Raw genomic sequence first — 24,778 nt, 5'->3', positions numbered from 1 at the left:
GTGGCATTTGTGGGTTTTTAATTCTGGGAGTCTTCTCCTGCCCCAAGATAGAAGAGCCAGGTGGAGAAATCCCACCTGCCCAAAGTGGCTATAGGGAAGCAGCAGCAGTCCAATGAAGTATCCCCTGTAGTTCCTGAGAAAAATACCCTCTCCCTTCTGTCTGGGCTGCTGGTGGGGAAAGAAACCCACCCCATGTTTTGCAGAAGGGAACCACTTCCAGCAGCAGCTGGCAAGCAGGAAAGCATACAGGGCTATATTGGCCCCTCCCCCAAAGGACAGTGCCAAGCAGCAAGCAAATGTGAGCCTCAGCCCTGCTTCAAAGCAGTGGCATGAGTGCAGTCCTAACTCAGCAATACAGCACCAGCTTTGGCTGCAGAAAGTCCCAGGTTCAGTCACTGGCATCTCCATGTAGGACTGGGAAAGCCCTTTGTCTGAGCTGCTGCCAGTCAGTGTAGAAAATGCTGAGCTAGACGAAATAATGGTCTAACCTGGAGTAAGGCAGCTTCCTATGTGACTTCCCTGGATAGGCATAATTGGCAAGAATCCATTGACAGAACATATCATTTTGCTGATCTGGCCCAGCACAGAATCAAAGCTGCCCTTGATTAAAGCAAGGATATGAGGGTCCTTGGAGAGGGAGGACACGCCTGGAGCCAGGGGAGGAGCTTACTGTGCCCCCTAAGGATTTAGGGGGCATCAACCATCACTGCTCTGGGAGCATGTCCAGTGTGATTGCTGTGCGGTCCATAAAAGCCCCCACAAAGCATTAGATGTAAAGGCTATGAACTGATGCTGTTCACCCCAGATTCTGACGATAGCAATTCATTTCTGACTCGGGGTGTAGCAGATGGGCCAGCTCTTCGTCAGAAGGTGGAGAAATGTGCTCAGGCACCCTAGGGAGGGAAAAGAGAAGGTTGGCAAAAGCAGGATGCAGCCCTCTTTAAACATGTCCACAAAGAGATGTACAGTAGTGGCAAAGCATCTCCTTCATGCTCTGTCTCCATGCCCCACCATCTGTAGAGACACTTGGCTTCACTAGGTTCCAGGACTGAGCATGGCATCTACTCTGAATCACATCAGAAGCCAGGTTAGGCCCATCAAAGCTACTACTGCCCCTCTCGGACCTATTCCCACCTCTCCCTTCCACCCACATGCTGCTGAATCATCCCATACACTTAAATTTCCTACTCACACACTTGCAACCGTCCCCCTCACACAGCCCTCCTAAAATCGGAGCATGTCTACATTATATATTTAAACTACTTCCCCACCTCCTTAACCTTTCAGAAGCTCCCAGCTAAGAAATGCTGCAAACCGTAGGTCAATGAAAAGGCAAGTAATGGTTGTGCTGCAAGCTACTAATTCCTAGGATTCTTTGGCACTCGGTCACAGGAGGAGGCAGCACAACAGCAAAAGCTTATCAACTGCAGGCAGTGGAGAGAAGGAGCCTTCACTTCCTCAACCTTTATCCTTGCCTATGACCCGCTACACTTACCTTATCAGATTTGGTAGCACTGGGAACGAAAGATCCCTAGCGTAGGATGTGGAGTTCTCACTGTGCGAGCAGTCCAGTGGCATTTCCACGTCATGAGGCATGGGGTATGCATCCATTGAGCCAAGGGGTGAAGGACTTCCCAGGGAGTAAGGGTAGCCCATTAATTCACTATATATAGGAAGCAAAAGAAGAACTGAGTGGAAACATGTCCAACTTGAGAGTCATGGAGAAAGGAACAGAACATACGTGTGTGTGCGCATGTGAGTGCGCAGTTATTAGATTCCAACTCCCATAAGCCGTAGCCAGCATGGCTAATGGTCAGGGATTCCGGAAGCTACAGTACAACAACATCTGGGAGGGGCATCTAATGGGTTAGAAGTCCTGTTCTAACTCTCCCACAAAGCAATAGCTTAAGCTAAAGCTGGCTGGCTAGTGGGGCTGATAATGATGTTCAGGGCTTTTGCCTTCTAAGCAGTATTGGATCCGACCTGTTTCTTATTGGAAAACCAAAAGAAGCAGTAGCTTAACTGGGCAAAACTCTCAGTAGCCTTAGTGTTAGGAAAATGCACACAGAAATACATTTATTTAATATATAGAATGTTCCCAACATCACTATATTATGCTGAGGAGCCAAAATGCATTCACTGAATGCAGCGAATGTCTCTCGATGAATAGATGAGGTATATAAACTGGGTTCCATATATGCTAATATTGCACATGGTGCTGTTTCATTTGCTTTCATATTGTATGCATTAACTTGCAGTCAGCATTGCTTGGGAATTCTAAAAAACCAAGAAACACAGCATGGTTTTGAAACCAGTGGTTAAAATCAGTGTAAGCTTGAAAGGTCCAGCCCATTGTGATTCAAAATGGCATCCACTTGCAGATGAAAACTTAATCTCAAGGACCATCATTCAAAATCCCTCCCCCTCCAGCAGTGGCACTGTGGGAAGGCTTGCAGTGATCTGGCCTCCTATGTTGTATTGTGCCCACCTGCCTCCATTCGCCTCCAGTTACCGGTACCTCCTCCTTGCTCCCTTGCTGGCCTCAGACACCTGCCTGCTTGGTCAAACAACACCCCCTCCCCTTATAAAGCTCAGCGAAACTGCAGCCTAGACAAGCCAAAGAGGAACAGGAAGGACAAGACAGGTCAGCTCCTTCAGCAACCACCCTGCTCTGCTGCTGCTTTCCTCCTCCTCCTCCTCCTCCTCCTCCTCCTCCTCCTCCTCCTCCTCCTCCTCCTCCTCCTCCTCCTCCTCCTCAACCTCTTGACACTGCTGAGGCCAAAACCAACACTGGTGTGAAGTGTGTAGCAGCACAGCAGTTCCTACAGCTGCCCCAGCCTGTCCTGTTCCTCTGCAGCTTCCTGGGCTCATCTGCCTGCCTGGGCTGCAAGCCTGCTGTTCTGTTGCAGTTTGCGTAGCCACATGAGCTGCAACATGGCAAAGGAGCAGTGCAAATATACAACAGGCACACTGCCCCGGATCTCTAGGTTTCGCCAGGTGTGTTTGCCTCCTAGTGGGGCGCATTTGTAACATTCAACCTGACACTCAATCACACACACACAAAGCAAAGATGTCTGCAATCAGGGCATGATTCTTACGGCAGCAAGTTCGGACTTCCGTATGTTGTACTGATGGAGGGAGACATGCCCATAGGTTGTGCAATCATCAGCTGAGGACTGTGGAAAGACAGAGCAAGGGTATGTTCAACATATCCCAAAGGAACAGCAGATTGGAGATCCGATCCTATCCCAAACTCTGGAATGGACATGCAGAGCTGGGGTCAGAGAATCACAGAGCTGTAAGGGACTGCGAGGGTAATAATAATAAAAAACCCACCCTTATTTATTTATTTACTTATTTATTCATTGCATGTTTATCTGTCCCTTCCTATAGAAATCTGGGACAGTTTCAATGGTGGTGCTTTTGCACCTGTAGCCCCTCCCCCCTGAGCTGCAATTCCCAGCGCCCTGAACAAACTACAGTTCCAATGATTAATTTTTTTGGGGGGGGTCATGTGCTTTAAATGTGCATAAGTGTATGGTTGGAGTGAGGTGCACACAGGCCCTCCCCACTCCTAAAAGAAGATGATGGAAAGTTATTCAGAGATTAGTGCTGTTTCACATGCACAGCTACTGCACAAAAATGGCAGGATCCATAGCAGAGCACTTACTCATAAGCAGGGCCAGATGGGATTCCAGGATTCATGCTAAGGTTGCTCGTGGAGCCGACTGGGGTGTGACTCAATGAACCAGCGAATGAGCAAGGTCTGAAATTCAACATAGTTTTGGTATCAAAATACCTTTATTTACTTGCTTATTTATTTATTTATTTCCCACCCTTTAGGATACAAATCAAAGCTACATATTAGGATGGCAGTTTGGAGACAAAATCAGGGTTTTACTATCTGACCACAGTTATCTGCCCATTGCCCTGTTTCTGACATCTAAATACAGTACCAAAATGCTCAAAAATATATATAAGAGAAGCCAGAGACCAACTGTGGAGGTTGCTCTGGCCTCCCTCATTTCCCTTCTCCATGAATTAATTAAGACTACAGCTTATGCCAGGGGTAGGCAACCTAAGGCCCCTATGGCCCAAACGCTATCTCAAACCAGCCCACGGACAGTCTGGGAATCACTGTGTTTTTACATGAGTAGAATGTGTGCTTTTATTTAAAATGCATCTCTGGGTTATTTGTGGGGCATAGGAATTTGTACATCCCCCCCCAAAAAAATATAGTCCGGCCCACCACTTGGTCTGAGGGACGGTGGACCGGCCCACGGCTGAAAAAGGTTGCTGACCCCTGGCTTATGCTGTAAAGTGCAATGTACACCAATGATGAACCACCAAGAACAATAAACTTCTAGTCAATACAGTAGTTGTTGATCCCATTAAGACGCTGCCTGCTAGTTGGGAAGCAGGAGGGCTAGGTGGTGGCCCAGGGGATGGAGTCCCAAGTCTCTTGCAGTGAGGCCTAGACCTCCTGTTCCCACTTTCCCCCTGTAAACAGAGTGGTTGAGCACAAGGGATGGGAGAATTCGTACTTCTTTGGTTCTGTTTCTTATTTTTCCAATATTAAATACAGTTCTTCATATTTCCAGAATCGGTCTGCTTTTCTTTAGTCTTCATGGAAATTCAGCAGCATTTTAGTGTTGATTTCTCTTACACGTTTGTATGCAATTCTGTCTAATACAAACATTTTTTTTGCAGAGCAATTTCCAACAATATAATTCATTTGTGAATGTTGTTTTCACTAATAGATGCATTTTTATGAACACTTTATCTCAGTATATGCAGTTTTGTAAATATTACAATTGCATTGCAACATTCAGAAAAATGCAAATGTGCTCTGGTTCTCTCATTGTTTCAAAAAGTGCAAATTAGGCCATTTTGTTTTGCAACGTAAACTGAATCAAAATTCTCCCCATCCATACTGAGCATATTGCTTGCCACCTACTATTTTTAGTTTCCCAGTGACATCTGTACATATAAATCAACGTATGCATACTTTTTTGCATATTTGTGCCCTGGGCCCTTTCACCTATTTAGGAATACCCTGTTAGGGAAGTAGGGTTGCTAGTTTGGAAAGGAAAATATTTCCAACACATATACATTGCAACCCAAGACAAGAAAGCCTCGTGAGAAGAAGCAGGGCAGTTTTCACCAGAAGTGTAAAAATCCATCCACTTACACATCCACGGTCATCTTCATCTTCGCTGGCTGGTACTCTTTATTCTTCTTTGGTGGGTCTACTGTGGGAGGAAACACACTCAGTGTTCATTCCTCTCAACACACAAACAGGTATCACCCTCCCCCCTTTTTCTATAAGATGAGATTCGCAGTGATTTCTAAATCCCTCTACAGGAGGGATGGGGAACCTGTGACCCTCCAAATGCCGCTGGACTTCTGCCCAACATCCCAAGATAACCCAGGCTTTTGACCCATAACTTGAATGGTACATGTCACAGTGGCCGGAGTGGACTACTTCAGAGTAACGACGCTACGCAGCTCTGCATTTTATTCTTTTATTGGTGCTGCGTATTTACAGTGCTCAAGTCATTGCTATTTACACGGAGCGATGTTGTCAGTCGGTTTCAGAACCTCCTAATGGCTTTTGGCGCGTCTTTCTCCAACACAAAAGCTTTGGCAGACCCATCCTCTTGCCCCTCCTCTTCCTGCGTAATTCTGGAGTTGGAGGGATGGGTCTTCCCCCCTTGCTTGCCCCTTCCTGTCCCACCTGGGACCCTGGCTCCTCTACCTTGCCTGAGCCTCGGACACGACTTCCTGCTTCCCCACTGGAATCGGAACTCTCCCTGCTTTCCCCTTTGCTCGGGGACGGGCTTGAGCTCAGGAGGGGAGGGACTTCGCGATATCCCCTGTCCCTCACATCCACCCCCCTCCCAAGCTCTCCTTCACCCCTCCCCAGGCCCCCCCCATGTGTCGGTGACGACTGGAAGCCTAAGAACTCAGTGCTCTCCGAGCCCGTTGGTGTGAATACCTCCCCCCAGTCCTGCGAGCCCCCCCCTTCCGCCTGGGCTGACGGGAATCCCAAAAAGTCCGTGGCGTCAGAGCTGGTGGGGGTAAAAACGTTCTGCCAATCTGCTCCTTCCTCTGACTGGGTGGATCTCGGTGACACCCATACCTCATCCTCTGGTTCCTCAAACTCCGCTTCCCAGCGCCATGGTGAGCTGCTCTCCCGTGCCTCCTCCTCCTCCCCCTCCCTTTCCATGTGCCAGGGCTTGGGTCTGTGGGGAAAGAGGGCGTGAAATTCTTCCACCAAGAATTCCTCCTGTATCTGAGTGGCTGGGACCCATTCATTCTGGGACGGTGGAGCATCCTCCCATGCCATGAGGTACTCCAGTCCCCCCACCCCCCACCTTGAATCCAGGATGGCCGTGGCCTCATTGAGTTGCTCCCTGCCTTCCCTCTCCCCCCCTCCCTCGGGGGTTTGTTCGCTGTCTCGGAGCCTGCTGCTTTCCCTGTACGGCGACAGCAGCGATCTATGAAACACTGGATGCACCCTCATGTCCTCTGGCAGTGCCAGCCTGTATGCCACCGGGTTTACCTGTTGCGTGACCGTGAAGGGGCCCAGCCTTTTGGGTGCCAGCTTTTTGCACCTCCCTCTGGTGGGAAGGCCCTCCGAGGACAACCACACCTTGTCCCCCACCCTGATGACCTCCCCTTGTCGCCTGTGGCGATCTGCCCCCTTTTTGTACGCTTCCTTGGCCCTCTCCAAGTGTTCTCTGAGCTGCTGGTGCACCGTCTCCAGTTCCTCTGCCCAATCCTCAGCCTGTGGGCCCTCCTCCTCCTCCTCCTCCCTCTCCCTCTCTGGGAAAGATCTGAGGTCGCGCCCGTAATTGGCCTTAAAGGGCGACACCCCTGTGGAGACGTGCACTGCATTGTTGTAGGCAAATTCTGCTAGTGGCAAGCGATCCACCCAGTCCGTTTGCCGCTGGCTGACGTAGCATCTCAGGTACTGCTGCAGAATGGCGTTGACCCTCTCCGCTTGTCCGTTGGTCTGCGGGTGTCTAGCCGTCGACAAGCTGACCTCCACCTGCAGGAGGTTCATGAGCCGCCGCCAGAACCTGGAAACAAATTGGCGGCCACGATCCGAAATAACCCTTAAAGGTAATCCATGCAGTCTGAAAATGTGATCAACAAACAGTTTGGCTGTCTCTTCTGCCGAGACTGCCCTGGCACACGGTATAAAGTGACACATTTTGGACATAAGGTCCACCACCACCAACACTGCAGTCTTACCCCTGGACGAAGGCAGATCTGTGATGAAGTCCATGGACACCACTTCCCACGGCCTGTGTGGTGTGGCTAAGGGCTCCAGCAACCCTGGTGGCGCTGCTCTGACCACCTTCGCCCGCTGGCAGGTGGTACAGCCCCTTACATAGTCTCGAACATCTTCCCGCACCCCTGGCCACCAGAAGTGTCTCATGACTAGGTGAGCGGTTTTGTCCCTTCCAAAATACCCCGCTGTAGGGTTGTCGTGCATCTGCTTGAGGACCGTACGTCGAAGCTGGGTGGTGGGTAGGTACAGCGCACCCTTGTAGAAAAGCAGCCCTCTGCGTTCTGCAAAGTCTTTTGCCTGCTCCCTCCCCCCTCTCAGTTCTCTGAAGATGCGGTTGGCAAATTCATCCGCTGCCGTCAGTGCTGTGAGTTCTGCCTCGCTCACCACAGCTGCTCCGCAGGACCATGCCGACGGGGGGAAAATGTGCCTTGGGGCTGGTGGCGCCTCCTCCTCCATGTACTCTGGCTTGCGGGAGAGGGCATCCGCCCTGACATTCTGCTCCCCCGGGATGTAGTGGATGGAGAAGTTGAAGTTCGAGAAGAACTCTGCCCACCGTATCTGCCGCTGGTTGAGCACCCTGGCAGTTCTCCAGAACTCCAGGTTCTTGTGGTCTGTGCACACCTGGATGGGGTGCTTCGCGCCCACCAGGAAGTGTCGCCAGTGCTGGAACGCAGCGTAGATCGCAAGAAGTTCCCTATCAAACACTGTGTAGTTGCGTTCAGGCTGTGTCAGCTTCCTGGAGAAGAAGGCACAGGGTCTCCACTCCCTGTTGGCGTCCAGTTGCAACAAAATTGCGCCCACAGCTTTTTCAGAAGCATCTGTCTCAATGCGTAGGGGCGCGTCCTGCACCACATGGAACAGGTTTTGGTCTGAGGCGAACACTCTCTTGAGGCTTTCGAACGCTGCTTGCGCCTCTGGTGTCCACTTGAACTTCTGCTTGCCTCTCAGGCAGTCCGTGATGGGAGCCGTAACGCGAGAGAAGTTCTTGATGAACTTCCTGTAGAAGTTAGCGAAGCCTAGTAGGCGTTGGGCATCTTTGCGCGTCCTGGGGCTGTGCCAGTCCAGGATGGCCTGCACCTTGTCCTTGTCCATCGCCAGCCCCTTGTCTGACAGCTTGTAGCCCAGGAAGTCCACCTCCTTGGTGTGAAACTTGCACTTCTCCAGCTTCACATACAGGTGGTTCTCCTTCAGGCGTTGCAACACCTCTCTGACATCTTTCACATGCTGCACTGGGTCATTCGAGTAGATAAGGATGTCATCTAGGAAGACCAAGCATTTCCTGAAGAGGAGGGACCCCAGGACGTGGTGCATGAAGGCCTGGAAGCATGCTGAGCCCCCTTGCAAACCGAAGGGCATCACCAGATATTCAAAAGAGCCCAGAGGCGTGAACATCGTGGTTTTCCATTCATCTCCTTCCCGGATCCTGATCAAGTTGTACGCCCCCCTTAGGTCCAGCTTGGTGAAAATCTTGCCCCTGCGTGCCGCTGTCAGGAGATCATCCACTCTGGGCATGGGGAAAGCCACGGGCTCTGTCACCGAATTCAGCCGTCTAAAGTCCACCACAAGACGGCGCTGTTGCGTGTCTTTCTTGTCCACCCAGAAGACCGGGCTGCCCCCTGCTGCCTTGCTTTCCCTTATGAACCCCCGCTTGAGGTTCTTGTCGATGAAAGCGCGCAGATCCTCCAGCTCCTGGTCTGACATGGCGTACAGCTTGGCTGGGGGTATAGTTGCCCCTGGCACCAGGTTGATCTGGCAGTCAAAAGACCTGTGTGGGGGTAGGTGGTCGGACTCCGCTTCGCTGAAGACCTCCTGCAGGTCCCAGTACGGCTTGGGTATCGCCTCACCCCCTTTGACGTGCATGGTGGCCACCGTGGCTATCGGAGGCCCCTCCCCTGGTTGGTGCTGCATGCAATGTTCCAGGCAAAAGTCCGATCCAAAAGTGATGCATCTCTGATGCCAACTTATGGAGGGGTCGTGGCGCGCCAGCCAGCTCATGCCCAAGACGATGGGGGGGTCTGAGATGGTGGTGACGTTGAACGCCAGTGTCTCTGAGTGCCTTCCCACCGTCATTCTCATGGGGGGGGTTTGATGTGTGATGGCCCCTCCCAGCAGCTCCCTGCCGTCAATGGTTGCTACGTGCAGAGGAAAATCCAACTGCAAAAGCTGGATTTGGTGCTCTTCTGCAAAGCTTCTCGAGAAGAAGTTGGCGGACGCCCCACTGTCAATTAAGGCGAGGACCGTCAGGGGATAGCCATTTGGGAGCGTTAGCGTCACTTCTAGAACCACTCCTGCTCTGGGAGGGGTGGGCTGGCTCTGCACCTCTCTGTGCGGGTGGGCGGGCTGGGGCTGTTGTCTGCTGACTGTGCCTGGCTGCTGCCCCTTGTCTCCTGCAGCCAGGCTTTCCCGTTTCCCTGCTGTGGTGCTGCGTCAGTGGGGGAGGGCACCACCGTTCCCGCCTTTCCTTGCCACTCCCTGCGATGTGGGCAGTCTCTGACGAGATGCTGGGGTGAGTTGCAGAGAAAGCAATTCCCGCCCCTTCCCTCCTTGCGTCTTGGCGCCGCTGGGGTTTGAAAAGCCCGCGCGCGCGCGCTATCAATCTGCATGGGCTCCTGGTCCTGGCTGGCTCCAGGCGTGGCCTGAAAGGGTTGTTGAGGGAGTGGCTTCTCCTGCGACCGTGGGAACCAAGCCCGCTTTGCGCGCGTCGCTTGCTTGTCGTTCCACCGGGATTCCTGCCTCACCCCCACCGCCAGAGCTGCTTTGCTCAGCTGATCCATAGTACTGGGCTTTGGACCTCTCGAGAGTTCATCCTTCACCTCCTCGCTCAAACCCAAGTAAAACGCAGCTTGCATGGGAGGCGAATCCAAAACCCACCCCAGTCTGTGCACCAGCATGGTGAATTTCGCCCAATATGCGCGAACTGTCATATTTCCTTGGCGTAAATTATGCAGTTCCTCCTTAGTCTGGTCCAAATGACTATCGGACGAATACATCGTCCTCAAACCTTCTAGAAATTGTTGGACATTTTTCATGCAAGGATTCTTGGTTGCGATTAATGGTCTTAGCCACTCCCTGGCTGCTCCGGTGAGATGTTCCACAATAAACGCTACTCTGTGCTCATCATCGGGGAACTCATTCTGGTGCAGCTCAAGAGCATACACGATCTCAGTCTCAAAGCCCTGAAACTCCTTCGGGTCTCCATTGAACTTGCTTACAAGGGTCCCTGCTCTCCTTCCTGGCAGCACTTGGACTTGGGGAGCCCCTCCCGCCTTGTTTTTCTCTGCATCCAGCTTGTTTTGGAGGTCTACCGCCACCGCCCTTAAATGCTGCTCTTTTTCCTGGAGCTCTCTCACCTGTTCCGCAAGTTGTAGCCGGTCGTCCTGGACCTTCTTAGTCTCCTCTTTAGCTGCCTTCAATTCTCCCTGCGCCTGCAGCGACAGCTGTTGCAGTTCTAGCTGGGCTTGCTCAGCGATCTGCCGCCACTTCTCCGCCTCGGACACGCTCATCCCGGCAACTCCGAAGTAGCCCAAAAATGATTAGGAGGTTGCTGTCACAGTGGCCGGAGTGGACTACTTCAGAGTAACGACGCTACGCAGCTCTGCATTTTATTCTTTTATTGGTGCTGCGTATTTACAGTGCTCAAGTCATTGCTATTTACACGGAGCGATGTTGTCAGTCGGTTTCAGAACCTCCTAATGGCTTTTGGCGCGTCTTTCTCCAACACAAAAGCTTTGGCAGACCCATCCTCTTGCCCCTCCTCTTCCTGCGTAATTCTGGAGTTGGAGGGATGGGTCTTCCCCCCTTGCTTGCCCCTTCCTGTCCCACCTGGGACCCTGGCTCCTCTACCTTGCCTGAGCCTCGGACACGACTTCCTGCTTCCCCACTGGAATCGGAACTCTCCCTGCTTTCCCCTTTGCTCGGGGACGGGCTTGAGCTCAGGAGGGGAGGGACTTCGCGATATCCCCTGTCCCTCACAGTACATGGGTATGTTCTTAGCCTCTTCCTTTTTAAGAATTTTTTTTTGTTATTTAAATTTGCATGTACAAACAGCAAGAATGAAGAGACATGAAAACAGGAAATAACCATATTGAGTAAAATTACATTAAATTGGGGGGGGCATCCTAACCTGTCTTAACCAGGGTCAATGGACTTTTCTTCTGGTCGTCTTTTTTTAGCAGGGTGGGCTGAGTTATGTCCTTTTTAATATATTGCTGCAATGGTGTTGTTGCGGCTACTCTCGAGTAAAGACGCCCAAGTCTGTGCTTGTCTTTAACGGTTTTATTGTGCATAATATTTACAGTGCAGAGATAGCAGAAAACATGACCTCCTAGTCACTCACAGAATCTGGGAGTGGACGTTTCCTGTTGTGTGACCAGCATAAGAGCTTAGGCACCCCGAAACGCCTCCTCCCGACCTTACGTTTAGTGGCGCGCCTTAATTCAGGCGCCGGAAGGGGCTGCCTATTCCCCTCCACCTGTTGGTCAAGGCGGCGCAAGGGCTCTCCCACATCGCTGAGCCTTGCCTCCTCCACCCCGCTAACTTCCTCATTTCCCCCACCTGACCCACTGCTGCTGCTCTCACTGGGCAAAGTGCTGGTCAGCAGGATGGGGGGAGGTTCCCTGACAATTACAAATGAGCATTTGTGGCTCGTTTTATTCTTGTTCTAATTCTTGGTTCAATTGTTTGTGTGTTTTTGGGAAACATTAAAAAATGTCCATTTGAGGCACTTTCACAAAGTAATAATGATAAAACAATCAACTACTACTGTAGAATAACGATACCACCAATGAAAGGCCTTCTCTCCTCGGTGGAACGAGGTCTCTGTTGTTTTAGATATAACAAAAGGGGTGCTTGCTACTGTCCAGGTTGGGGCGAAGGAAAGAGGTGTGCATATGACACACAGCCCTTCAGCCCTTGCACATCCTGGGTGGAAAGAGTGAAAAGGGCAAGGCTGGCGGATCATTGCCACGTGATGAGGTGAGGAGAAACTGCGCACAATCCCACTACCTCAAGTACATCAGGATTAACCATCGGGTGCTCAAGTGGCCCAAGAGACCCTGTCAGACCCGGGGGGAAGGGCAGAGGGAGCTAGGCCAAAAAGTGGAAACAGCATATGGGTGGCTCATCTGCCCCAGGAGGAGAGGAGAACCCACCCGCTGTTCCCGTGCCCCCAGGGACACATGGTCCAACACATGAGTGTGTGCCGACAGTGGAAGAAATTTGTTCAGCAAAACAAAAACAAAAAACCTCAGCGAATCCCCTGCCCATCCCACCTCAGCCCCAATGAATATATGTTGGCTGGGGAGAAGAGAGGTAACCATGGAGGCCCTCTAAAAATACACATACAGAAATCAAGGTTAAAAAATTGCCTGACTCAAAAAACTTGATGAGCTCAGCTAGTGCAAGCACAACTGTTGTGCCATCAAAAGATAGGGCTGGCTTGGAAAGGGCAGCGTAGCCCCTTGCCCGGGAGTGGATATTCTGAGGAGGAAGGACTAGCAGGGGAAAGGCTAGTTTTCAGCTGTGACTTGTGAATGTTGCCATTAAGTTAATAAATATACAAGGGAATACAATTTTCCAATTGTTTTAGAATTTGAGGTGCAAATACTTTGCAGCAATGAATGACTGAATGAATAAAATAAAGAAATAAATGAAATAATGGGCCTTCTACTGGCCTTAAAAAGCTTAGGTCAAGTGCCTCTGGCTGAAAGCAAATAAAGTTCCCCCTGCCCTCACTCACCTCTCCTGAAAGCCTCGTGTTTAGGCCTGTCAGGATACAGCATCTCAAGCTGCGGCAGATCCAGAACACAGTCAGCAAGGTTACAGATGGTCAGCTGCTTCGTGGTGAATGGCTGGATGTTCTCCACCTGAGTGGAACCTGAGCCAGGTGGGAAGAAACCAGTATATCAGTCCACTGCAGAAAGCAGTTGCCTGCTATCTTGAGCACTGCCATCCATCCTTTCTGTCAGGCAGCCAGCCAGCAATAAATCACATGCAGTAAGTGAAGCTAACTTTTTATTAGAAGAAACAAGGCCTGCACAGGGGAACCATACCTAGTGAGCACAGCAACTCTTCTCGGTAGGTTTTGCCTCTATAAGGCAGTTGTGGAGACTGACGGTCCCCGCCCTCCCACAGCTAAGGCCAACATTTGGTGCCCCCTCTCAACCTCTCGCCTTCCATTCTGCTCAATTCACTACATCATAGTTGCAACGCCCTGCAGCACCCACTGAGCTCAGCACCCAGGGCAGGAGAACCAGCCGCGCTGCCCTAAATCCGCCTCAGACTGGACTGCATCTCCTCCACTTTCTGACCCATTGCGTGTTTCACTCACTTAACATGACATGCATTTTTGACCATGTACTTTGCAATAAACAAATGAATGCATTTAGCAGCTTCCCAAAATCTACTGCACACAGGAGAAGAATTGTTATCTTACTTCCTTGGCAAATGTCCCTCACGCATAGCAGGAAGTTCTACTGTTTCAGACTGCAGAACTAGTTACAGTGGTGCCTCGACTTATGAATTTAATCCATTCCGAAGACACCTTCGTAAGTCGAAAAATTTGTAAGTCGAAAAACGCCATTGGAAACACGATTTCCCATAGGAATGCATTGGAAACGGAAAAATTCATAAGTCGAAGCAACCCTATCTAAAAATTCATAAGTCAAAAAATCCCTATTTAAAACCGCCGCGGTTTTTTCCAGATGTCGAGACATTCGTAAGCGCGCAGCCATTTGTAAGTCAAAAAATCCGGTTGCCGAGTCGTTCGTAAGTCGAGGTACCACTGTACTTTCCCAAAGTGTCTCCAATTCTATTCTCCCAGCACAGAATCCCCTCTTACTCCGAAACCCTCCCTTTTACATGAATTTGGTGAGAGCAAAACGTATTTAACAGCTGGGTTTAGACAGAAATGAGGGCAATTTGAGCTCCAACTATGTACCTACACTCTCAAAGCAGCTCTGTTGGATTCAGACCACAGGCCTAAAGGTTGTTTTTTTAATGCCTTGGTGCAAGCCCGGAGGCACAGAAGGTCCATCAGTGCTTCTTGGTCAGAGCTCCTACAAAGATACAACTGTATTCCACTGCTCCTCATCCCCTTGGGCCGTGATGAGGTAATTTCTGATACCTGTCATTTCTTATAGCAGCAGGGCCCTTTTATCTCTTAAGTTTAGAGTTAGGAATGGGTTAGAATGCTAATAATTAATGCTGAAATGCACCCCAATAACTTCGTGTCTCTTATTTTTCCCCTTTCTTGCAAAAAAGAGAAGGCTTAGCATTAGCCGTCTTGGATCAACTTTCTTGGGTTTACACACCCAGTTCAAGCTCACAGTCCTACAGTCATCTGTAGGAAAAATTTCCCGCTCCTCTTAAGGGACTAATGGGTGACAGGTTCACCAGGGGGGTTCCCCAACAGGCCCATGTGTTAGGAGGGGTCAGAGGGAAAGCAGGTGGAGTTATGAGTGCAAATATTATCTCTTTACACCAGGCTGGAAATATTATCTCCAGCCACACAGAGGTTTCCACACACAAATTTCTCCATCCTAGCAAGCAAAAGTATCTCAGGTCAAGGACACATTTCAGCCAGGCAAAAGCACTCAAGGAGGGCAAGGAGTAGGGTTGGCAAGGGGTGTGGCCTACAAAGAGTCCCAAGGGCATTTAGCCCCCAGGCCCATGCCACAGAAAAGAGGGCCCCTGGCTGAATCTAGGCTGGGTAAGAGCAGCTTCCACAAGCCCTCCATGCTTTTTCCTGTGGCGACACACTGTAAGCTCCTCAGGAGGAGAGCTGGGAGGAGGGAGTGCAGCCTTACCCCTTAAAGATGGAGCCACTCTCCCCCAGCCCTTCAACAAGAGGAAATCTAGTACTCCTTGAGGTAAAAGGTAAAGGGACCCCTGACCATTAGGTCCAGTCGTGACCGACTCTGGGGTTGTGGCGCTCATCTCGTGTTATTGGCCAAGGGAGCCGGCGTACAGCTTCCAGGTCATGTGGCCAGCATGACAAAGCTGCTTCTGGCGAACCAGAGCAGCACACGGAAACGCCGTTTACCTTCCCGCTGTAGCGATACCTATTTATCTACTGGCACTTTGACGTGCTTTCAAACTGCTAGGTTAGCAGGAGCTGGGACGGAGCAACGGGAGCTCACCCCGTCACGGGGATTTGAACCGCCGACCTTCTGATCAGCAAGCCCTAGGCTCTGTGGTTTAACCCACAGTGCCACCCACGTCTCCTTGAGATGTTTGTTCAAATGCTGCAGAGTTCAGAGGGAAGCAGCTTCCTCTTTAATGAGGGACACACCACAAAACCAGGAAGTGAAGCACCAGTAGTGACCGTACCCAGGATGTGGTACAAACTCACTAGCTCGTTCCCCTTGACAACGCCTTCCGCAGCTGGAGGCAGCAATGCTTCTGAATACCAGTTGCAGGAAACCACAGGATGGGAGAGAGCTCCTGTGCTGAAATCCTGCTGGTGGGTTTTCCCCAGACATCTAGTTGACCATTGTGAGAATAGGATGCTGGACTAGATGGGCCATTGGCCTGATCCAGTAGGCAATTCTTATGAAGCTTTTAATGTTTGATTTTTTTGTGTGTTTTTGTGTATTTTTGCTGGAAGCTGCCCAGAGTAGCTGGGGCAACCTAGTCAGGTGGGTGGGGTACAATAAATAAAATTATTATTGTTATTATTTTCTTATAAAAACAAAGCTAGAGAAAGCACACCATAACATAAGCTCTGTTCCTCACACCATTTCGTTGGCCAGCCTCTGTCAGGGATTTGTGACAGAGTGGGTGTTGGGGGGCAGGGAAGAGTATTTGCTTTGCATGCATAAGGTCTCAAGTTTAATTTCTGGCATCTTTAAAAGATTTCAGTTAGCAGAACTGGGAATAAAACCATACGAGACTCAATGGGCCGATTCTAAACGGAGCAACATTTTATGTTCGTGCCGACACCTTGTGCTCCTGTAAGCAACCTGCTCTCAGTTAATGCAACACTTGTAACACAGACCTATGGCTCTCCACGTGTTACTGGGCTCCAGCTCCCATCATGCCTGACCATTGGCCACGCTGCCCAGGGCTGATGGGAATTGGAGTTCTATTACGTCCGAAGGGCCTCAAATTCCCCAGCCCTGTTCTGACACCAGTCCTATCTTAACACTGTGAGGACGGGCCAGGAATCACACAGGATAAATCCCACAACTGAAAGCTGACTGGCAGAAAGCTAGAATGCCTTTGGACCCCTGCCCAAATCAGAACCAGGGCTGAAGGCGTAAGTTCTTGTCTACAAATCCATTTCCAAACCAGAACAGCAAGGGAGAAAGCTAGTCTTTACAGCACTGGCAGACAAACAGCATGGCTTGCAGCCAAGGTGACTTTAAAAACAAAACAAACCCCTCTGACTCTAGGGTGGGGGCTTAGACAGGGGATCCTCAGGGAGGGGCAAATCTGTCGGTTTTGCTTTCTTTCACTTCCTCATTTTTCCAGTTCATTAAGTTCAGCTCTTTATATTTCCACATCAGCTTGTGTATATTTTTAAGTCCTTGTGAAAATTTAGCAGCATGTTAGTGCTCATTTCTCTCAATATAATATTTGTGTGCTATTTTGTTCAATGCACTTCTTTTTCAAAACAATTTCCCTTTATATAATGCTTTGTTGTATGCTGTTTTCACTCACATATGCATTTATACACACGTTGCCCTAGTGGGCACATTTCGTGGTTGGAGAACTATGTTGCAAAATTCAGAGAAGTGTGATTGGCGAAAGACCGCGGTGCTTCAATTTGTTGTTGTTTTTGTTTCAGAAATTGCAAGTTAGGTAGGTCCGTTTATAAATGCAAAGTGAATCAACCCCCCCAAACAACAACCCCCTACAGCTCTAGCTGAGGCAAGAGGAAGCCAGCCGTACCGTCCGGAGAGTATGTGACGTAGGCAATGCTAATGCCCCCGATCTCGGAGTCGCTGAAGCGCAGCAGGAAAGTGCCGGGTGGTGCATTGCTCAGGCAATTGAAAACATACTGCTTGCTGATAAAGCCCATGATGAGCCTGTGTGGGACAGATGGACACAAAGAGAGAAAGAAGGGCAGGGGGATAGGGATTTAAAAGATCAGCCTTTTTGTGATGAGAAAAAATGATGGGGAGGGGAGCACTGGAAAGTGTGGAATATCACTTGCTTTGATGAAATGTCATCTCATCTCCCCACAAGCGAATTAGAATGACTGCTCAGTACAAAGTCTAATCTTCCTGCAAATGAATCAGCATGAATGCTGAACAAACAAATCACCTGGAAACACCCCAGTCAGAAGAGTCCCGATGACCTTGAGGCCTGTGAGTTTCCTCAGGTCTGGGAAAGGGAAGGAAACACCAGCTGTGACAGACTTTCAGTTTAGGGATCACGAGTTAAGAAGTGGTGCCACAGAGCCTTCTCCTAGCACCCTGGAGGACCCTCGCCCTCATCAGCCCTGTGAGGTAAGCTAAACTGAGAGACAGTGACTGACCCAAGGTTACCCCATGATGTTCTCCTCAGGCCTAGTCCAACACTTTTACTGGCTAATTACACCACACAGTGGCTCAATCCAGTTGCTTTCTTACCGGTCAGACCAGTAATCCTTCAAGTGCTTCTTGGTGAGGTAGAGAATCCCATCAAACCACTGCCAGAATGTGAATCCTCGGCCAGGAAGAATCTCCTGTAAATGGACAAATGAGTAAAGGAAGGAAGGAAGGAAGGAAGGAAGGAAGGAAGGAAGGAAGGAAGGAAGGAAGGAAGGAAGGAAGGAAGGAACGGAACCAGGGATGCCCCACTCACCGCCATCCCACCCTCCTTACAAAACCCAGTGAGGGACCTTATTGAACTGGGACCACGACACTTGGCGCTTCTGGAATTCCTCAGGACTGGTGTTGCTGTCACCAAAGATCTTCTGAGCCAAGAAGTAGAAGTGCTCCTTGAGCAGCCCTTTAGTTGTCTCCACCTCAGCCATGAACTTCTGGTTGAGAGTCTCACACATGGACTCCCAGCTGACACGCTCCGCTACCATGAAAGGGATGCGATTCTGGAATAGCCAGAGAGACAGAACCTCATAGCTATACAGAGACACACACAGAGAGAACAAACCACCGGAAGCAGCAGCAGCAGGAGGAGAATGTACATCCATAGTCTCTCCCACTCTGTGGTCTTCCCCGCCCACCTCACAATGGCAACCGCACACAAAATAACAGCAAAGAAGTAGCCCAAACTAAGAACAGAATCTATTATGTCCTACCTACAAACTTCCCCTGCACAGCCAATATTCTCACTTACTTTGCACCCATGGGGGCAGGACTAAGCTTCCATGTTACATTACAGTACTGGCCTAGAATGAAGTTTTTCTCCCTCTCTCATCATATTGAGAGATGGGGACATCAAATGAAGCTGAATGCAGGAAGATTTGGGGCAGGTAAAATAAACTCTTCACATAACTGAACTATGGAATTCACTCTCACTTGGATGTCTTTAGAAGGGGATTAGACAAATTCATGGAGGACAGTGCTATCAATGGCTACTAGTCATGGTGGCTACATGTTCCCTCTAGGATCAGAGGCGATAGGCCTCTGAACAGAAGTGCACCTAGGGGGTGGCTAGGTTAGCCTCCAAGGACACAGGCCCCAGCCCCCCCCCCAATCACACCTCCACTCCAATACATGTGGGGTGTAATACTCTGGAGCAGTCAAGTACAACATTTCCTGTTTGCCTAGAGTGAACATGCATGGGGAATGTTGGTCCAGCCAGCTGAGCTTCCTGTTACACCTGGCTGGAGCATCCTTCCTTTTGCATGTGACTAGTAGGTGGGCGTGACCTGGTAAAAGGTCAACTCATGCAGCCACCTCCCTTCTTTTTCGTCCTCCCTTCTTTTTCGTCCTGCTTCACTTGGACTTCCTGCTTCACCTAGGTCAGAGGTTCCCAACAAAATTTTCTCGAGGACCCCTCATCGAGCCGCTATCGTGACAAGGACCCCCATTAATTCCTAATCCTAAAATTAAAAAGTGAGAGCCAAATTAAGAGTCTTTTTATATTTTATATTTATACGATTTTTACAGTTACAACAGAGTACTCCATCAGTATACAGTTAGTTTTAATTTTCAGTTCTTAATGAGATGAACCACTTTTTAACCAACGGTCCATTTTTAACTACGCGAACTGTAGCTTCCGCGAAAAACAACGCTTTGTTTACAAACACTACTGTTTTGCAAAGAGGCAGCGCGCGCCAGGGAGGAGGGAGGGGAATGGAGAAGACAGGGTACCTGCACAGTAGCGCACAAATGAAGCCGACGCGCACAAAGCATCTTGGGGAGGTGAGTGTTAGTAGAATGTGCGCGCTGCCTCTTTGCAAAACAGTAGTGTTTGTAAAGCGCCACCTAATGGCATACAGCAGAACTACTGCCTCTATCTAATTCTAGTTTTGCGCTAGACTCTGCTCATGCAGGAAGCGGCCAAAACAAAAAATCTGTTATCATACGAAATATATTTAATATATTTTTTATTCTAATAGCATCTTGCGGACCCCTCTGGCATAGCTCGCGGACCCCCTGTTGGGAACCACTGACCTAGGTTATCTCCCATATGGGGTAAACCTATTTGTACATATTTGTAACTTTAAGCCTAAAGCCTGCCTTCAGGGATCACACTGTGCTCTGCCTGATTGTGGGTAAAACTACTTTTTGTTACTTATGAATAAGACTATTGTGTCTTTATTCTTTTAGGAGGGATTCAAGGGATCATATCAGCTACATATCCAATCTGGGCAAGCCAGATTGAATTGCTTCTTAACTTAAGAGACTCACGCGAGTCTGCAACCAGCTTCTTGCTGTGTAATGGGGGAATGCACTCTGCTGTATAAAGAAACTTGCTAGTGCGAGTTAGGAAGGATTATATCAATCAATATTTTCTCTCCTGTTACCCACAACATTCCCACAATACATCTCCTGGCCAAGGGTGCAAGGTAGCCTAGATATGCCTCTGGCTCTGAATACCAGTTGATGGGAATCACAAGTGGGGAGAGATTTTCTGCAGTGAAATCCTGCTTATGATCTTCTCATAGGCATAACAGAGTCCTGAACAAGATGGGTCTTTGGTCTGAACCAGCCATGTTCTTCTTTTGTCCCGAATGTGAGAAGCTACAGGTCATGTGCAAGAAGTCCATGCATGCTACAGATCGCCCTCCCAGAACCTGGGATAATGCTGGCATGGGGAGGAGTCACAGCCTGTGACCCAGAGCGTTTCGTGCCGCTTCAGTAGCGTGGACAGGAGTGGGGCAGCAGTGGGTCCCAAATCACTGCCATAACATGAGAAGCATTTTGCTTTGGTTTTGGTTTCATCCTAGTGCCCCCTCCCATCTGAAAACACAAACACATTGTACTGTTACCAAACCTCTTCACTTTGCAAAAGCCACGTGTGGGGCACCCCCTTGTTCAAGTGCAACTAATAATGGAATCACAGAAGGGTAGCATGGGAAAGGACCACAAGGTTCATCTAGTGCAGTTTCCCAAACTTGCGTCTCCAGCTGCTTTTGGACTACAATTCCCATCATCCCTGACCACTGGTCCTGCTACCTAGGGATGATGGGAGTTGTAGTCAGAAAATAGTTGGAGACCCAAGTTTGGGAAACCCTAATCTAGTCCAACCCCCTGAAATGCAGGAATCTCTGTCCAAACCGGGGCTCAAACCCACAATCCTGAGATTAAGAGTCTCACATTCTACCAGCTGAACTATCCATTTCACTTGACGTCACACCGTACTTTTTAATTCCGCCCCCAACAACAAGTGCTTCTACACCTTGGGGACATGGACAGCTTTATATGTCAGCTGATGTCATGTCACTTACAGTAGCGGCAAAGGCATTGTCCCATAAGATGGTGGCTTTGGCATTGTTCTCCTGGTTGCCATGGACGATCACCACAATAGGAAGTGACAGGGCCTGGAACACAAGAAGTGGAAAGAGGAAGCACACTTTAGCAGGGGGGTTGCTTTCTTTACAGCCAGAGCCCTCTTCCTGCCCCTCATATCTCTCATAGAAGCACAAGAAGCTGCCTCAGACAGAGTCAGACCACTGGTCTATCTTGCCCAGTGGACCGACTAGCAGTGGCTCTCTAGGGTCTCAGGCAGGGAGTTCTCCCAGCCCTCCCTGGAGACGATGGGGATGGAGCCGGGAACCTTCTGCATGCAAAGCAATGGTCTACCACTGAGCCACAGCCCTCTCCAAATTCACTGCCGAAAATGAAGAATTTTCAATTCTAGAAACCAAAAGTTGTGACCTGCAACAAAATGTTGCACTGTATCCCCAAGTCCCTAACAGGAGTGCTCCTGTTTAAGTGGAAAAGGAGTTGTGTGTGTAATATAGAGTTGGCTTCAGAAGGGAGGAGGAAAAGGAGCAACTTTTTTTCCTTTCCCAGGTATCTGAAACTGGGCTATCTACTAGTATAATTCAGATGTGGGGCTCAGTACAGATTTATTTACAAGATTTTCAAGAAAACCTTTGCTGCCCACAGCTCCCTCAGCTCATCTGAAATTGCCTCCCATTACAGGGCTGGCCCAAGAAATTTTGCCACTTGAGGCAAAACAGAAAATGGTGGCCCTTCCCACACCACCAGACTGGAGGCAGCCTGGGGAAGCCCTGGCACACTGAAGATGGCACGGGGGGGAGGGGGAGGCCAGAGAGGAGTACTGCCCCACTCATTCCAGGTAGTGGCTGTGGGTGATAAGCTCAGGACGCAACAAGTGGTGCGTTTCCTGGGGGGCCTTCAGAGCTCGTTCCATGATCTGGTTCTGAGGTGGTGAGGAGATCTTTCCCCTCAGGGGATGACTGAGATGGTGACAGCTCCTATCCACAGCTGGAGGGGGAGCAGCAAAGATGTGCAAGGACACCCCCAACCTTTCTTTCTATATCTGCCTGAGGCAACTGAGCAGGCTTGGAGGTGGGCTGTAGTTTTGGGGGATATCAACATTTCCACCAAGGCCACCTTGTTTGAGCGGGGTTGGGGCTTCATGTCTACCACACAGAACAGCCTGTTCCGACTTAGGAAGTGGGTCATCTCTGGAGCCTCTGTGGAATCCATTTGTGCAACAAAATCACCAACAGGCCACAATCCGCAAGCCAAATAATGAGATAAACCTAAGCAGTAGGGCGGTTACCTGCAGGCGGAATATTGTTTTGTTGGGACCAAGGCTCACACTGGCACTGAAGAGGATAGCGCATTTCTCTTCAGTCACAGACTCGGTGCTCTTGCGGTCACAGCGCTTGATCTTCTTTAGGAGCTGAAGGAAGAGAAAGGCAAAATCACACCTGGCTAACCTAGAAAATGTCACAAAAGTTGTGGGGTCAAAGCAACAACTTCAGCTACTGCTTGGGAAAATTCTACTCCATACTTCAGCCTCCCTTTTATCTGTTTCTGATCCAACAGCCATCTTGAATCATGGAGCTACAGTGGTCCAATCGTTCACAGAGTCCAAATTCAGAGACTAGAGTCTACGGCTACATCTAAACACACAAAAGGACAAGGACAAAATGGGGAAGTAGCGTTCTGACATGGAAGATCAGAGTGCCTTACTTCAGAATGTAGGAAGCTGCTCTTCTTCTTTTTAAATACTCCCAATAAGCAGAAAACTAGCACAGAATGGCAAGGATTTAGCTAGAACTTTTCTCCCTGCTGTGCCAATTTTCTTCTTGAAACAAGAATTTTATTTTATTTTTAGATTCCCCTGCAATCTGAAATGGAACAGCCTATTCCTATCATCTCATAACTTCGTCATCCCATCCTGCTGCAGGTATCTGTTGCATATACCAGGTTCTAAGCCTTAGAGCATTGGTAATGGACCTGTGGCCCTCTAGATCAGGGGTAGGGCAACCTAAGGCCCAGGGGCCGGATGCGGCCCAATCACATTCTCAATCCGGCCCGCGGACGGCCTGGGAATCAGCGTGTTTTTACATGAGTAGAATGTGTCATTTTATTTAAAATGCATCTCATTTGTGGGGCATAGGAATTCGTTCATTTATTTTTTTCAAAATATAGTCTGGCCCACCACATGGTCTGAGGGATGGTGGTCCAGCCCACGGCTGAAAAGGTTGCTGACCCTTGCTCTAGATGTTGTCAGATTACACTCCCACCATCCCTGACTGTTGGCCATTCTGGCTGGGGGCTGATAGGAGTTGGAGACTTGGAGTAGGAGAGCCACAGGTCCCTCACCCCCACCCAAAGCTATGCAATCCTGGATAATGGTTTGATGGCACACAATGCTGTGACATTTCTAAAACTGTGTATGTGTGTGATGCAGTCTGCTCGTGGCCTGGATGGAAGATTGCTTTAGCGATATCTTCATAAGCCAATTTAGGGTTTCTGAAGGAAAGCAGGGTATGTAGAACATACAGTTATACTTTGGTTGTCAAACGTCCTGGAACCCGGACGTTTTGGCTCCCAAACGCCGCAAACCCAGAAGTGATTGTTCTGGTTTGCAAACGTTCTTTAGAAACCCGTTTCCTGCAGCCAATCAGAAGCCGCGACTTGGTTCTCGAACGTTTTGGAAGTCGAATGGACTTCTGGAACAGATTCTGCTCAACCTCCAAGGTATGACTGTACAAACAAAATTACCCTGTCAAGTATAAAGCCTCAAAGCAGCTTTCTCCCAAACATACAACCTAGGGGAGAAGCACCAACTTGTGAGGGAGGCTCAGGGGGCCGAACGTCATGGGTGGTTTCTCCCCCTCCCATCGCAAGCATTCAAGTGTGTGCATACACACACACACACACACACACTCCACTGCTGTAGTTACCATATTCTTAAAGAGAGCACAGCAGGCATTGCTTGTTGCGTTTGTCTCCAGAGGTGCTGTGTTGTTCTGAATTTCTCCAGTGTTTTCACTGAAACCGAAAGAGAGAGAGTGAACATGAGTATGTACTTCCATTCTGAGCTAGGGGTTAATAATTGTGGGTGTATCAGGTGAAACACAACATTTTCAGAGTGACAGATCACAATCTGATCTTGGAATCAGACCAACAAATGTAACACAGGTGACCAAGAGGAATGGTCTTTCTGTGGAATGGCCATCCTTTTACTTTTTAAAAATTGTTTCTCTTAAAAGTTGAAATAGCAGAAGATGTTGGCTTTGTTCCTGTAGAGGTGAAATGCACTGCATCCACTGAACAGCACTGTGAACAAATTTCTGGAGGGGCAAAAGCACAGGGCAGGCCCAAGACAATTTGCTGCCTGCAGGAAAGGACAAGATTTGCCTCCTCTCATTCCATATACCGACTGGACGGACAGCTGACTCTGACTTTAACATCAATGGCAGGATAGCGTTCTCTGCTGTGCCTGGGGGCAGCAGGTTACTTTAGGAAAGGACAAAGACAAGCCACACTGCAAATACAGCTCTCTGAAAATGGCGGCTTAGGAGGAACAGCCAGTTATTTGCTGCTGTTTCCCCCCACAACATCTGCCACCAGAAGCAGTTGCCTCGCTTGGGTGGTC

The 24,778-nt window shown here is 49.4% G+C and overlaps 1 protein-coding gene across 3 annotated transcripts in view; it reads right to left on the bottom strand.

Annotated features, from left to right (window-relative positions):
• Positions 1-14: 14 nt before the first annotated feature.
• Positions 15-24,778, bottom strand: part of STAT6 (signal transducer and activator of transcription 6) — an 87,415-nt gene continuing 62,651 nt past the window's right edge. For all 3 annotated transcript variants that reach the window (XM_035102095.2, XM_035102105.2, XM_035102087.2), the window contains exons 10-21: positions 24,084-24,171; positions 22,448-22,570; positions 21,141-21,233; positions 18,126-18,332; positions 17,875-17,969; positions 17,192-17,328; positions 13,038-13,175; positions 5,192-5,252; positions 3,671-3,766; positions 3,099-3,176; positions 1,496-1,663; positions 15-893 (exon numbers count right to left, since the gene is read on the bottom strand). In XM_035102095.2, coding sequence (XP_034957986.1) covers positions 797-893; positions 1,496-1,663; positions 3,099-3,176; positions 3,671-3,766; positions 5,192-5,252; positions 13,038-13,175; positions 17,192-17,328; positions 17,875-17,969; positions 18,126-18,332; positions 21,141-21,233; positions 22,448-22,570; positions 24,084-24,171 — 1,381 coding nt within the window. In that variant the 3' untranslated portion in view covers positions 15-796. The remainder of the gene's footprint in view (positions 894-1,495; positions 1,664-3,098; positions 3,177-3,670; positions 3,767-5,191; positions 5,253-13,037; positions 13,176-17,191; positions 17,329-17,874; positions 17,970-18,125; positions 18,333-21,140; positions 21,234-22,447; positions 22,571-24,083; positions 24,172-24,778) is intronic.

Source organism: Zootoca vivipara, chromosome 2 (assembly GCF_963506605.1).
Source record: "Zootoca vivipara chromosome 2, rZooViv1.1, whole genome shotgun sequence".
Lineage (NCBI taxonomy): Eukaryota > Metazoa > Chordata > Lepidosauria > Squamata > Lacertidae > Zootoca > Zootoca vivipara.
The sequence above is the reverse complement of the archived record's forward strand: the minus strand, read 5'-3'. Positions and strand labels throughout refer to the sequence as shown.